Genomic DNA, 14,772 nt, shown 5'->3' on the forward strand with positions numbered 1-14,772 from the left:
AGAAATTAGCTAGCATCTGCTCTTAATCAGTAACAGAGACTGCTGTGGTGCTTCTTGAGAACCTACTGTGTCTTAATCATCTCTGGCCTCCAGAAAAGGTGTTTTAACATTTGGAAAGAAGGCAAGGTAACTCACTTATCTTAACTAAAGAGTTTACTCCTAGGAAACTGTCCCATTCTGCCAGGTTAAGATGAAACCACCATGTTATTTGTAAGAACAATCATTTTTAAGTAAAATATTTATCATCCTGAAGGAGGGTTAATGCTTTCTTCAGTACTTAGCAGAGTGTTCTAAATATGATAGGTTTCAAAGATTTGTAGTTGTTAATAAATATCCTTCATTAGCTAAGAGTGTTTTGCTTTAAAATGTAAATAGCGTCAAAGTACATATTTTTTTTTCTTGCTTATAGTCCAAACTGGGTTACTTGACCTTGATCTTCTGCACAGCCCATACTCTGATATATGGTGGAAAGAAATTCCTCAGTCCTTCAATTCTCAGATGGTGTCTTCCTTCAGCCTACGTGATAGCACTCATCATTCCTTGTACCGTGCTAGTGCTCAAGTTCATCCTTATCCTGCCATGTGTCAACAAGACCCTCACGAGGATCCGCCAGGGCTGGGAAAGACACTCAAAAGTCTCAAATTGGCATTGAATAGAAAAACAGATATTTAAAGCAAATTTCAATTCCCCTGACTTCTCAACCTAGAGTTCTGTATTCTATGTTTAGAGAAGAATGGGCACAGTTAAGAAAGCATTCTTTTCTCAAAATGGTCTGAAGTTTGTGAACAGAGAAGAAAATGTTGTCAGACAGTTGAGAAATTGGAAGAGAACACCATTTTATCTCAGATTAGTGATGAATTAGTGTAGGTCCCTGCTTCTTTTCCCTGAGGCAGCGGGGCTGAGGTCCAGATTAGGTTTGTGGCTTCACACTCAGAAGCTTCTCATTGTGCCTCCCAAGCATAATCTAATGTTTTACAAAATCCAGGGGAAGTATATGCAACTTCCTTCTCTGGTTCAAGGGCTGAGTGGAAAGGAAGAGAAAACAGTAAGGTGGTGGCCACTGATAAAGACTTTATGACCTGTTTCTGAAGATGAGAGCCAAATGAAGTAAAAGGAAAGATTTGTTTTGTTTTGTTTTTTTCAACGTGAAGGTGATTATAAATATTGTCCTAGAGAATTCTGTAGTTAAATATGCTCTTTGATTTTGCTTTTACCAATATGAATGTGTACAGTGAGAATTATTTTACAACACAACAAAAATATCACAGTATATGCAAATCTATACAGTTGTCATAAGATTCCTCCTCTTCAAGGAATAGGTGTAGGAAAGATTGAGTTAAAATTGAGGGATACCCGCTTGGATTTTCTCAAAGAACTATAAGCAAGGAAAGTTTGATAAAAGCCCTTGCACAAAAAGTTCAAATAAGCCAGAATTTTAAATAGCAAGCTAAATAAGTTTTGTGAAGTTGCACTAGATAAGGTTTTGTTTTGTTTTAGGTATTGTGGTATGCTTTGTAAATAATGTATTCCAAATATTTCAATATTAATCACTTATGAAATGAATTTCTTGTATAAAAAGGTAGTTTCTATAATTTGTCATAGTTCATTATAATTTTAAGCAGTGAAATTAAATGAATAATGAAAAGTATAAGTTTGATGCACGGATGAGAATTATGGAAAGTCTTAGGGCAGAGAGATGTGAGCAGTAGCTGTTACGTGACACTTAGTTCTTTCTCAGATTCTTGCTGGAATGCAAGATGATTCTCTGTTTTTCTGTACTAAGAGTTCCATTTCCAAGATGACCTTCAGCAGGATTAGCCCTCCTGGCTCATACATGTTGCTAAAAGGAGCCTTATGTAAGATCTTCCCACATACCAAAATAACCAAAATGCTTTGGGTTTGACATTTTTCCACCTGCTCTATTAAGATCATTTATTTTTCTCTTTTTTACTTTTATTATCGTATTCTATATGACATATGAAGTGATTAAAATATATTAAAATATCACCCATAATCCAGGATATTTTTCTATAAAACTTTTTGAAAATAGTTCTATCCATACTGTATATTCAATTTTATACCTTTCCTTTTTTACGTAATGTGTTAGCGGCTTTGTTCTCTTACTTACATGGTATATGTATTTAATTAGTAGTTGCATAATACTACATCAAATGGGCACTTATTAATCACTGCCATCATTAAATATGTTGGTTACATTCATTTTTTACTAAAACAAATAACATTTCAAAGAATATCTTAGCACTTACAACTTTTTTACATATTTTCAATTATTTCCTCAGTATACTTGCCAAAAATTGGAATTACAAAACTAAAGAGCTTTTAATAGCATTTAATATATATTGCTAAATTATTTCTAAAGTGACCTTGTCAATATCACTGGCATTGGATGAGGGTGTGGTTTCATCATACCCTTATAGATTTTGTTTCATATTTCAATTTGCATTCACTGAGAAGATACACAGAACATATGATCCATTAATGTATCTTTGATCCATCCAAGCAAGGATACAATAAGCTGGAAGCCTGAACAGAGCTGTGCTGTGTGATGCTGATCCTGAAGCATCGATGAGAAAGACAGGAAAATGACACTACTCATCCACTCTATTTTATGTAAAACAGCCAAGTGTTTTAGGGTTGGAGCCTGCCCTTTGGCTAGAGAATTGGTTGATTAAAGATTAGGCACTATCTAAACAAGTTCAATAAGATTAGGCTGATCTAAAGAAAGCCTTTTGGGCTAACCATGCTCATTTTTAGTAAAACAGCAATATGTTTTTACTGGTTCACAGTTCATCACTAAAAATAGGAAATACCACACCTAGTAACAAAAGCTTTCCTGGAGTAAAATGGACTCTACTTTTATAATGCAGTAAAAATACTCTATCTCTGTACTTAAAGTAGAAGCTATGAAGCCAGAGCTAAAGAGCGCCCCCGGTGGTTTGACATAACACTACATTGCCAGACCTGACCATTGGCCTCAACCGGAAAGGCTCCAAACCCCACCAGCTTGACCAGAGAAGGCAATTTTCTTTCTTCTCTCCTGAAGTCCCTACCTTCCCAAATCGTCAAACTAATTTGACCATCCTAACACAGCCAAATCCCACAGTTTAGTTAAGGTGGAAAGAATGAGTTTGGAACAGATGGAAATTGCCACATTGAGTGAACTGTATTCCTTTTAACAGATTCAAACTGTTTTACATAAAAAAAAAATTAGACTAAATGTCTTCACTGCTGGTGTGTTTCCTGTATTCTAGGAAAATTTTTACTAAGCTCATAGACCTTTTATTTTTATATGTTTAAAGACGACTGCTTTTGTAAATGTGTACTCATTAAACGTTATTTAAAAAATATTTTCTAGTTTTATTTCATTCTGGTTTTGACTCATCTGCATTGCAAGGAAAGCGATGAAAAGATTGTGAATCACAGTAGTTTTAGCATCTGGAACTAAAAATACCTCTCCGCAGGGTAAAGAAAAAGGAGAGGTAGTACATGGGTTTTAAAGCACATTAATGGATTTGAAGCTTCATGCACTATATGCTTGAGTTCAGTGAGGAGATGCATTCCAATATCCTGCATGTTTCAGTTTTACCCTCAGAGAGGGGAGCACATCAGTTGGTCAAACTGATGGGTCCGAGCATACTACCTTACATTGGACTTCCTTTCCTCCAGGTGGATGCCACCTAGACAGGGCTAATGACTTGACAAGTGGACAGATTTCAGGTTGGATTTCAGCCTGTGGGACCTGACATTACAAGTGGACAGCTGCAGCCCCAAAGGGTGTTATCATTCTTTCAAAAGCAAAATAAAAACTGATAGAGAGCTGTCAATCTATAGTCAGCTAGAAGCAAATAGAAAATCCCCTACTCAAAATCTACTTCAATTCGAAATTGCATTAAACAGTTCTTCATGTATTTATTGTTCAGGGATCACAGAAGAGCCAAGATAATGATGAATGTACATAATGAATTTTATGTTTGGGATCTCAAAAGATGCTGGACCCCCTCTCCAAATCAAGGTAGAATGGCAGTCAAGGTGCTGCACACACCGCTCGCAATTTTCATTCTCCATCACCACAACCATCTTCCACACCACCACCTGTCTGTCTAACACACACACACACACACACACACACACACCAAAAATACCCTCATATGATCCAACTCCAATTTCCTACAATGATTTAGGATTACAATGTAGAAAAATCCTCTACTCTTTTAAAGAAGTGTTCAATAGAATTTAGGAAAGAGAATAAGTCACTCTTCTATGTATTACCTTTCCTGAAGCTTAAGGCAAAGCCCTAAACTCTTATATAAGAGGAAAGAAGAAAAAGACCCAAACGAGGGAGAAGGATCAAAGGTGAAAGAGAAAGGAATGGGGGTCAGAGAAAAAGGGAATGTGGATGAGCAGGACAGTGCACCGCACCCTAGTCCAACCAAGACAAAAGCTTCCAGTTCAGCATGTTTTCAGCTACAAGGGAATCCTGGAAAGCTTTTAATAATGTTTATTGTATAATACTATCAGCAAAGTCTGAGATAAAAACTTGATATACATTACTTAATCCTCATAACAATTCTCTAAAGTACTGTTAAATAAAAAACTTTCATAGCCGAAAGCTTTTCTAAAAGAAAAGATTTATTGAGCTATCCAGAAAAAGGACCAGGTCCTGGGGCACGCAGCCTAAACTACCGGCAGCAGGAATGGGTAGAGAAGACAACATATCTGCCATCCTGGAGTTGAAAGGCGCTTATATACATCGAGTCTGGGGAAGAAAAATTTAAGTCGTTTTGAAAGAATTTACATTGGCTATAGCGTAAGGGGGTGGGAGAAGGTGAAGTGGGGCATGATCTGGGATAGGTGCTGAGTCCGTAAGGTAGAAATATTTGCTTCATTAGCTTGGTTGTGGGTAACAGTCTGGAAAGTTCAGGCGTAAGCACCTGGTGGTCGACTACTTGGCTATTCTCCTTGGATAATCATGGAATCAGCTACCTGGAAGTTAATTCAAAGTTTCAACACACATCCAGGAATGAAAGCTGTCTTTTGTTGGTTTTGTCCTGCAATTGTTAACTGATTACCCTCTCTTGTCTCATTGTTCCACCCTCCAGCATACTGAAATTTAATTTAGGGCATTTCAGAATTTTTCTTTGTCAGTACATACTCTTATTATTCCCAATTTGCAGAAGAAACTGAGCCTTGAAAACACTGAGTGCCTTTGCTTGTAAAAGGAAGAGCTAGGATTTGAAATGAGACAGTCTGAGTCCAGGGCCATTTCCTTTCAATACCACAATATAATGGAGGACACTCGTGCTGTCCTCCAAAATGTCCCTTTGAATCCATAGATTAGGCTGGATAGACTGAACCACTGGGAACTCTTTTTTTAAACAGTTTTTTTTAAGGAAGCTCATTACCACTTTGAATATTCCCGATTGCACCATCCTTAACACTCTACATCTGCCTATTGTTGATTTTAATACCCCGTATAAGGTTGTAGTGACGTGAGAGCTATAGTTTTTGCATAAAGTTCAACTCTTTTGTAACTGACATTTTAATCGTCCTGCTCCCGTCTGGCCACAAGCTTTCTTAAGCATCAAAAAGAGCTTTGTTCATTCAGGTGGAGGTAGGCCAATGAGTAGCAATGAGAGCACAGATCCTCTCCAGGAGCTGAAACACAAATGTTTTCATTCTCTCTGGTTTCACCTTAGTGCTTTGGATACTGAGTAAACATTTCTTCTTCAGATCCAGTGACTCACCCAGGAAACCTCGTAACACTTTTCATTTAGCATTTTAATATTAGCTGAGAAACTTACTGTTAAAAAAAAAAAATGATTCGGTTCCATTACCTATAGTTGCCAGTCTCTCAACTTGTAAATACAAAGGGCTGCGTGAATGTGTTGCAAGCAAGAAGAGCACTAAGGAAGTAACACTCTTGAATGCATTGGTGTCTTTCCACAATGCCAGGTTTACTGAATGGAACCTTCTCAGATAAACCAATCAGGTTCCCACAGAGGTTAACACACAACACACAGGAGAAGTACAGTCTTACATGACAGAGCGAAGGGATGAAAGTCCTTAGTGTCTCCCAAGTGAGGTCTTAACAGGCAGCACTGAGACCTGTGCATGGGTCCTAAGCCAGTGGCTATGACTTCAGAAGGTCAGAGTTTTCAGCTCTTTGCTCACCTGGTCATGATGCTATCGGGTCAGGCTCGAGCATTGTCTATCTAAAGAGTTCAGTTTATATGGACCTTTCAGGATGGGATTCTCATGCTTATTGGCTCCTGCAGATAAAGCTCATCCAGGATAGTCATAGCTGATATTTCTGTGGTTTTGGGTGTTCCAGTTACACTCTCAGGGTGTTCCCATTATGTGCATGTTGACATTACTCATTACTGTCATGGCTCTCATGGAATCCATTTTGTAAAGTCCAAAAAAACCCTCATTTTTTTATGCTTGATACAGAATGGAAATCATAGTATATCAACATTTATCAGAACAGGATCAACTGGAATTAAACTTTCCCCTATGATTTTTAGAGAGTCAACAGATTTTTAAGGAACATGAGTATATTACAGTTAATACTTGAACAACATGGGTTTGAATTGCACAGGTCGACTTGTATGTGGATTTTTTCAATAACTACTGTAAATGTATTTTCTCTTTCTTATAACTTTCTCAATAACATTTTATTTTCTCTATTTTAATACAGAATATGATAAATATACAAAATATATATTAATTAATCTTCTGTGTATGTTATCAGTAAGACTTCACGTAAACAGTATGCTATTAGTAGTTAAGGTTTGGGGAGTCAAGAAGTCACACATGATTTTCAACTGCATGGGGAATGGCACCCTAGCCCCCATGCTCTTCAATAGTCAACTGTAGTTTCATTTTTTACTAATCTTTCTTTTATAGAAAGAGAAGAAAAAGAAACAGCTAAAGAAAGCAAATAAAATAGAATACTTGAGGAAAGAAGAAAAATTACTTAAAAATTTTTTAAAAAGAAGAACGACAGTTACTGTTCAAATTTCATTAAGGCAGAGTAGTAAAATCTGAGAAAATGGAAGAGACCCGCCACCAAACGCAGGGATTTATTTACAGTCTCAACAGCTAGCCAGCCAAACGGGCTGAACTTTTCTCATAAGAGTACTGACTAACGCCAACAGTAAATCTCTTCCATTTTTAGGCATTCTGGGCAATTAGAAAATTCTCTCCTATCTAACCAAAATTTTCCGAGTACTTCACCCGTTGTTATTGCCATCATTTAAAGTAGTGTCTCTTCAACTATCCAAGATAAACTTCAGTTTTTTTGGTTTTGCTTTTTTCCAGTTCACCATAGACCACTGTGTGTATGTGTGTAAGTGTGTATAATACACAAAACCACATACTTAAATATTGTGGCACCATCAAATTGCTATAAAAGTTTCCAAACTTTTAAGCTTAATTTCTAAATTTATCAAACAGGACACAAACCAGCACCATCTACATAGCGCACTTTGAGTAGCACTCCAGATAGGGCCTAACAACCTGGCTTGGCTTGGGTTCCTCTAGAAGCCAACCCTGAGGCAAAGATTCTAAAGCAAATAGTTTATATGAAATGAAATCATTAAGTATGGAGAATAGAGTAGGAAAGTAAACAGAGCAAGGAAGGAATAAAATATGGGTTTTCAAGCCAGTTCTTGTAGTAGTGGAGGCCAAGCTAATCATTTCCTATAACGGTTGAAGGTTGTTCATAAGGAACTTTTCAGTGTCACAGCTGACATGGCACAGACCACTGACCCTGGTCGGTCACTCCCCTCACAGCCCGCCAACCATTAAATAACATGAGGAAGTATAAGATGTGTATAAAAGGGAAAGCCCAGCTGCGATCGGGAATCAACTTTGGATGTGAATTCGCTGAGCCCAAGCCGGCACCAATAAATGCTACTTCCTGCTTATTGCCTCAGTACCTCATCTCTCTGTCCGAGTATTCTGCAACATTTCACTGTGGGTTCTACTCCACTGAGAAACTCTGAGAGACAGTGCCAAATACATCTAAGAGTTATCCCATCAAGGAGAAAGAAGGACGGGAGTTTTAGGCACCAAATCCCTGTTTGTTATCGGATGAGAGAAGCTTCTAGGGTATTAGCGTACATGGTCTTCTGACTTTTCCAACATGCTGGCGGCATATTCCACCATGCCCAGAAAAAGAAGCCTGCAGGCAAAGTGTTACAGGTATCCACACAAGCAGCTTTTGGCTTGTAGAGGTGAATGTCAACAGGTTGTGTGTGCAGTACTGACAACGGCTATACAATCCAAAAGAAAACTGTGGGGAGGGTATGAACAGAGAGTTCACAGTTGCCGGGGGAAGACTCTTAAACATATGAAAGATATCCTACTTCATTCATGGAGAGATGCATGAAAATTGAAACTGCACTGAGATGCCATTTCTCACCTAACAGATGGGCAAAAGCCAAGAGTTCGAGCATATACTCTGTGGGTAAGGTTGTGGAAACCTGCGTTTTCATATATTGCTCCTGGATATGAAAACTGGGAGCACCCCTATGGAGAACAATTAGACAACATCTTTCTAAATTAATAATGCGTAGTTAAATTTTGACCCAGGGGCACACTCCTGAGAATGTATCCTATAGATATTCCTGCAAGCATTCGAAATGAAAAATAGTCATTGCTATTCATTTTTCTTGTTTCTTATGACAGCATCGTAAAAACAGAACGTGGGTAAGAACTCAAGCATCTGTCTTTGGGACTGGTTACTTGTGATGCTTTCACAGAATAGAATTCTATGCAGCTATTTAAAATAAACGGGGCACCTTCTTTATACATATATGAAAAAAATCTCCAAATTTATTATTAACAAAAAATCAGGGTGCAAAATAACATGTATAGTTTGATTCCTTTTGTATATGTGTATTTGCTTACAATTGCTTGAAGAAACACTAGACAGATGCAAAAGAAACTAATAAAAATCATATCTAAATAGGATGGGGAACAGAGGAGTAGAAACAGGATTGGAAGCACTGTATATCTTTTATATCATTTTGATTTTTTAATTACATCAATACTGTAGCTAATTTTTAAAATAAATTTAATTTAAAAAGTAATTGGTGGTATATCCCTGCTAAGTCTGTCTCCAGCTAAACCTCTCCAGCTCATTCACTCTTTCCTCTTATATAATAATTTCCAAATCTGTCATCGCCCTGCTCCTTCTTCCTTGGATCTCCTATAAACATTTCGACGTTCCTTTTAAAACATAGTTCCCTGAACCAAAAACGGAACTCCAGACGAGGTACAGCCAGATTAGAGTACGATGTGATTGTTGCTTCCCTTTTTCTGGATCATGCATCTCTATTAGTATAGTTAACCTTTTATTAGTTTTTATTTTTGATAGTCACCTAATATCAGATTGCATACCATAATATGCCTAAGTTCTTTTCACATAAAATGTTAAGTCCAGTCACTCCACAATCTGCCCCATGAGCCCCATTGCTACCCACTACCACCCACGCAACACTAATTGCCACAAATATTTTTAAACTTAAGTATAAAGCAAAAACAAATAAGTACTCTGTACTATCTTCATAATAATTCTGAAAGTCTGAAACTGTTCTAAAATAAAAGGTTCATTTTTTAAAAAACAAATAACCCACCATATCCTTATTAAATTTACCTTGCAGAAAGTAACCTCTCCTTCCAGCCTGGAAGACTGTTTTAAATATTAATTGCATTTTCCAATATACGTGCTGTCCACTCATTTCCTAAATAGAGCTTTCATGTCTTTATTTTAGTTTTTAATAACAAATATGGAAACATTTTATCCATAACTCTAACTTCAACTATAACATTTCATAGACTATGTGAAGCCTAGAGATTATCTAATCTACTAAACTCATTTAACAGATGTGGAAACTGAAGCCCAAGAGAGTAAAGAAATTTCCGCAAAGTCACACAGCCATATTGCAGCAAAGCAGAATTAGACCACAGATGACCTAATTCCCAGGCTAAGAGTTCTCTGGTCTGTTTGGAGGAGGGGAGTCAGTTGAAAATAAATTGGTGGTAGATCAAAATCAAAAGAGGACAGACTGATCTGGAACAGTATATCCAGTTAGCGATTTTGGACTTTTCTGTCAGTGATAAGTGGTAAAGCACTCTACCTTAAAAAAAAAAAAAAAAGAAAAAGACAAATAAGACTAAAGGAACAGCATTATCTAATGGTGTATTTAGATCATCTGTGACTACTAGAATATTAAATAATTATGAATAGTTTTACCTCTTTTCACAGTCTTTAATTAAAATAATATTTAAATTCTTAGTAGATATTTTAGGAATACCCAACAGTAAAAAGTTGTCCATTATTTAATCCCTGTTGGAATTTTCCCCTACATAAAAAAAAAGACTTCGTCAAACTGCTTTAATAAAAAATAAATTTACAGTAAAAATGTTTTTTTAACTAGATAAATATATAAAATAGGCTTCAGTGGCAGCCATGGCGATGACCTACTCAGATGTCCCTTTAAGAGAACCTTGTGCAACGGAACATAGCTGATTGACAGCCTTCAGCTGCCACCCTTGGAAAACACCACCTCATTCACCTAATCCTAGCCCTGTCCCTGGGCTGCTCCAGGCCAAGGACTGTGCATGACAGAGGTACTACAACCAAGCCACCGCTGCATCGTGCAAGGTTCTTCTATCAGGCAACTGCTGCATGGGTATTTCTCATTGACCCAGCTAAGAGTTTTTCACAACTGCACTACAGTTTGAATTCCTCTTACCCGGTCTTCCCCTCAATTTCAACTTTCCCAACTGTGAGACCTGCATTGCAGTACAATGGCTTCCTCCTCCTTTATCCTTTAAGTCATTCCCTCCAATATATCTCCTATGCTATCTGGTGTCTGCTTCTCGGCAGAAATAACTGAAAAAGTATCAGTGGCAGAAACGTTGCAAAATAAATTAATTTTATTAATAATATATCTAAATGGTCATAGCATTCATTGTGTCTTTCACCCAAATTTACCCTTCAAGAGTTAAACAGTTTCACTAATTACTGTATATTAAGATAAGGTAACCATCCATTTGTGAAAATGCATGTAACAGAGTGCATTAGGAAAGTGCTAACCAGAGTTAACATCTACTTTCCCAAGCTCCAGTCCTCTACCCATAAATGAGAAGATAACATATGTTTCTAAAGGTCTAATGATATAAATACCCTTAAAAACCCATACACAAAAGAAAAAATGTATTTCTATTTCACTGAAAATTATGAAGTCTTAGAAAGAGGCTAAATGTGGTGAGGAGATAGTAAAGGGAAGAAGCTTGGGTACCAAAAGCTGAAAATGGTTAAATCGGAGAGACAGGTGTGGATCTAACCTCTCCTCCACCTGGAGACTGAAGCAGACAAAGGAATGAGGGTCGTGGAATGAAGCATCCCAAATGCTGAGAGATGCCTTACTGAGTTTTAGTAAGATACAAAGGTTGTAGTAAGATTCTTCGATGTAGTGAAGTGCTCTAAGAAACATCTCCAAGACCACCTGAAGCAAAGTGCCTCAGTTGAGCCAGCACTCAGAAGCAGTATCATATGGCCATAGGATCCAGAAGATGTCAACCACTGTGGGCACAGGACCAAACCCCTCCTCCATCTTCCAACCCCAAATAATTCCTGGATTCTGCTTTGATAGAAGGGTGAGGAGAATAAGCCACAAAGAGTTAATTAAACGGAATCTGCTATTGGCTGGATGGGTGGTAGCCCCACAAAAACTTATTCTGGTTTAAAGAATTAAAGAATTGTAGAATTCTTTATACCCAAGAGTTGTGCAGTAAAAATTTTGGAAAGATAGACAATGAGAATTTTCAAATGTCATGAATGAATTGGGGAAAAAAAGAGCAAAGAGTGATAAATAAGAACTAAATTCAAAGGAACACACAAATTGATGCCATGAATGCATTGTAAGGAAATGGAAAGAGAAAACTGAAGAAACTCAAGATAAAGATATATATATATAAAGATTTAGGAGAAAGTAATAGGAATAGCTACCAGAAAAAGAAGATCTAATATACATGTAATTGGAGACCCATAAGATAGCATCTAGGAAATGGAACAAATGAAACATTTAAAACTGTAATTCAAGAAAAGTTTCTTAAATTGAAAAACTCTTAGATCAATATACAAAGGAGAAATGACACAAAATGGTCAACACTGGACATATCTTAGTAAAATCAATGAACTTTAAAAACAAAGAAAAAATTCTTTAGGCATTCAGGAAAAATGAAAATCAGATTGGCATGAATTTTCTGAACAGCAGCATTTTATAGTAGAAAAAATATAAACTAAGGATTTATATCTACTCAAATTTCTCTTCAAATATAAAGGTCACAAAGAGTTGCAACATACTAGAGCTCAGGAAATGTTGTTCCTATAAGATCTTCTGGAAGAAGGTATTAGAGAACAATCCAGCAGAAGAGGATTGCAGAAGCTTTAGCATAAGGCTGAGAGGTAAGCACTGAATATATTCAACTGTAGAACAAGAGCTAATAACAAATATAAATATGGGTAATGGATAAAAATATCACTTGAAGCTGATAAACCAAATAACACTAGATTAATTGTACTCGAAACAACATACATTTTGTTTTTTTTTAATATTAAAGATTAAAATTAAGACAATAAAATTGAATGGTGGGGGAAAGGAAGAGGTGAGGAAGCTGTAACTAGCTATTTTAAGTACTGATTCTCATAAGCAACAAACAGGTAGTGTCTGAAGAAAGAAAGGACTAAGTGCATTAGCATAAAAATAATAATTAGAATAAAAATGAAAAGTATTCCTAATTATCATCAGATATTAAGATATATTTTTAAACCAATATAATTAAAACAGTGTGATATAGACAAATACAACAGAAAAGAAAATGGGTAAATAAACTCAAGTGTTTCAAATTACTAAAGAATTAGGTGAAATACAATAGAACAACTAGACTTATACTTGGAAAAAGTCAAATAAAATCAGGTCAGTACTTCATACTAGGATAAATTCCAAATAAATCAAAGTTTAAATGTAAAAACTAAAAACATACTAAAAGAAAACATGGGAAAATTGCCTTATAACCTGAGCTGATGAAAACCTCACTATTTCAAAATCTAGAAGCTATGAGATAAAATATTGATAAATCTAATTGTTACTTTTCCTTAAATATTGGCATGACACAAAAACAATATAAGCAAAGTTAAAAGACAAATGATAAACTGAGAAAATATATTTGCATTTAAATGGCCAATATTCTTAATATATTAAGAGTTCTTACAGATTGAGAAGAAACAGAGTAACAGTCAGAAAAGTGGCAAAATATATGAGCAGACATTCACCAAAAAAAAAAAAAAAAAAAAAAAAATGAAAATGGCACCTAATCATATGAAAAGATGCTCAAACTCACTCTTACTCAGGGTAATGCAAATGAATGAGCTACAATTTCTCATATATCAAATTGGCAAACACCCAAAAGTCTGACAATATATTCTATTGGCAAGGTTTTAGGAAACAGCTGATCAGAATACAAAATGGTATAGCTCCTAGGCAAAGGAATTTGATAATATCTTTTTAAAAAAATTACTAGCAATCTATCTAGCAATCTCATTTCTAGGAATGTACCTCTATTCTGGTAAAAAATTACTCATATGCAAAATATATTTTTCTAAAGGCAAAATATAGAACAGTACACATAGTGTAGTAACATTTAGATAAGAAAAGAGATAATTAACGTATACACAAGTTTGTTATATTTACAAAAAGAAAAACTAATGAAAATAGTTATCACTATATCATTGGTTCTCAAACTTTAGTGTACATAAAAATCATCTTCAGAGCCCGGCTCCTAAAGTTTCTGAGATAGGGCCCAAGAATTAGCATTTTTCACAATTTCTTAAGTGATGCTGAAGCAGCATTAGAGAAACCACACTTTGCTCCTAAACTTAAAACAAATGGAAACAATTAAATCTATCAATATCAAATTAATGCTATAACACAAAGAATAGATTTATTTCAAGTGATTTTTTGACTATTTTGAGTGTATATTTTAAATGGAATGAGTTCTAATTATAGAGCTTCAAATAAATCTTAAACTTAATTCAATATCTATTAGTAATATTGTATTAATTTGAAACTAGTTTGCACATATACAGATATATGTATACATTTACATATGAAGATAAATCAAAAGGTGTCAATATTGTTAAGAGCTAATATTAGTGTATGAGAAAAGAGATTAAAGTTAAAGAAGTTAAATAAAAATTCTACGATGTTAAATTTGAGTTGAATATTGATATTGAATATCAATATTATGTCATGATTTTGTTTTTCTTTTCAAAATATGTATTCCTTAGGTCTATAAACGCAAAGGTCTGAAGGACAGTGACCACTGAAAAACAAGAGCACTCCTCCTGCCCACATTTCATTCTCTAAGAAGTATTTCCCATTAAAAGGAACCAGAACTTTATGGCAGAATTCCAATTCCAGATTTGAGGAAAAATACATGAAATGGGTTTGTGACAAGTTATGCCAGAAAGCAAGGAGACAATCAAAGACTAATAGGACATGTCAGAAGTAAATATAAACAAACAAGAGCAAATATAAGGGAAGAATCCCATTGGCAAAATATGAGAATAATGAAACAAATAGTCACTTAATTGGAATTCAGTTCATTCTATCACTCAAAAAAGAGGAGGAGGAGGAGGAGGAAGGGGAGGAGGAGAAGGAGAAGGGCAAAGAGGAT

General features: G+C 35.7%; 1 protein-coding gene and 1 long non-coding RNA gene across 2 annotated transcripts in view; one reads left to right on the forward strand and one right to left on the reverse strand.

Annotated features, from left to right (window-relative positions):
• The window catches only part of STEAP4 (STEAP4 metalloreductase), a 28,095-nt gene extending 25,496 nt beyond the window's left edge, over positions 1-2,599 (forward strand). The window contains exon 5 of the mRNA XM_039878194.1: positions 410-2,599. Within this exon, the coding sequence (XP_039734128.1) occupies positions 410-652 (243 nt within the window). The 3' untranslated portion in view covers positions 653-2,599. The remainder of the gene's footprint in view (positions 1-409) is intronic.
• Positions 1-14,772, reverse strand: part of LOC120615070 (uncharacterized) — a 113,319-nt gene that overhangs the window by 80,252 nt on the left and 18,295 nt on the right. The gene's annotated exons all lie outside the window — the stretch shown is intronic.

This window comes from Pteropus medius, unplaced genomic scaffold, assembly GCF_902729225.1.
Source record: "Pteropus medius unplaced genomic scaffold, Ma_sr-lr_union100, whole genome shotgun sequence".
NCBI lineage: Eukaryota > Metazoa > Chordata > Mammalia > Chiroptera > Pteropodidae > Pteropus > Pteropus medius.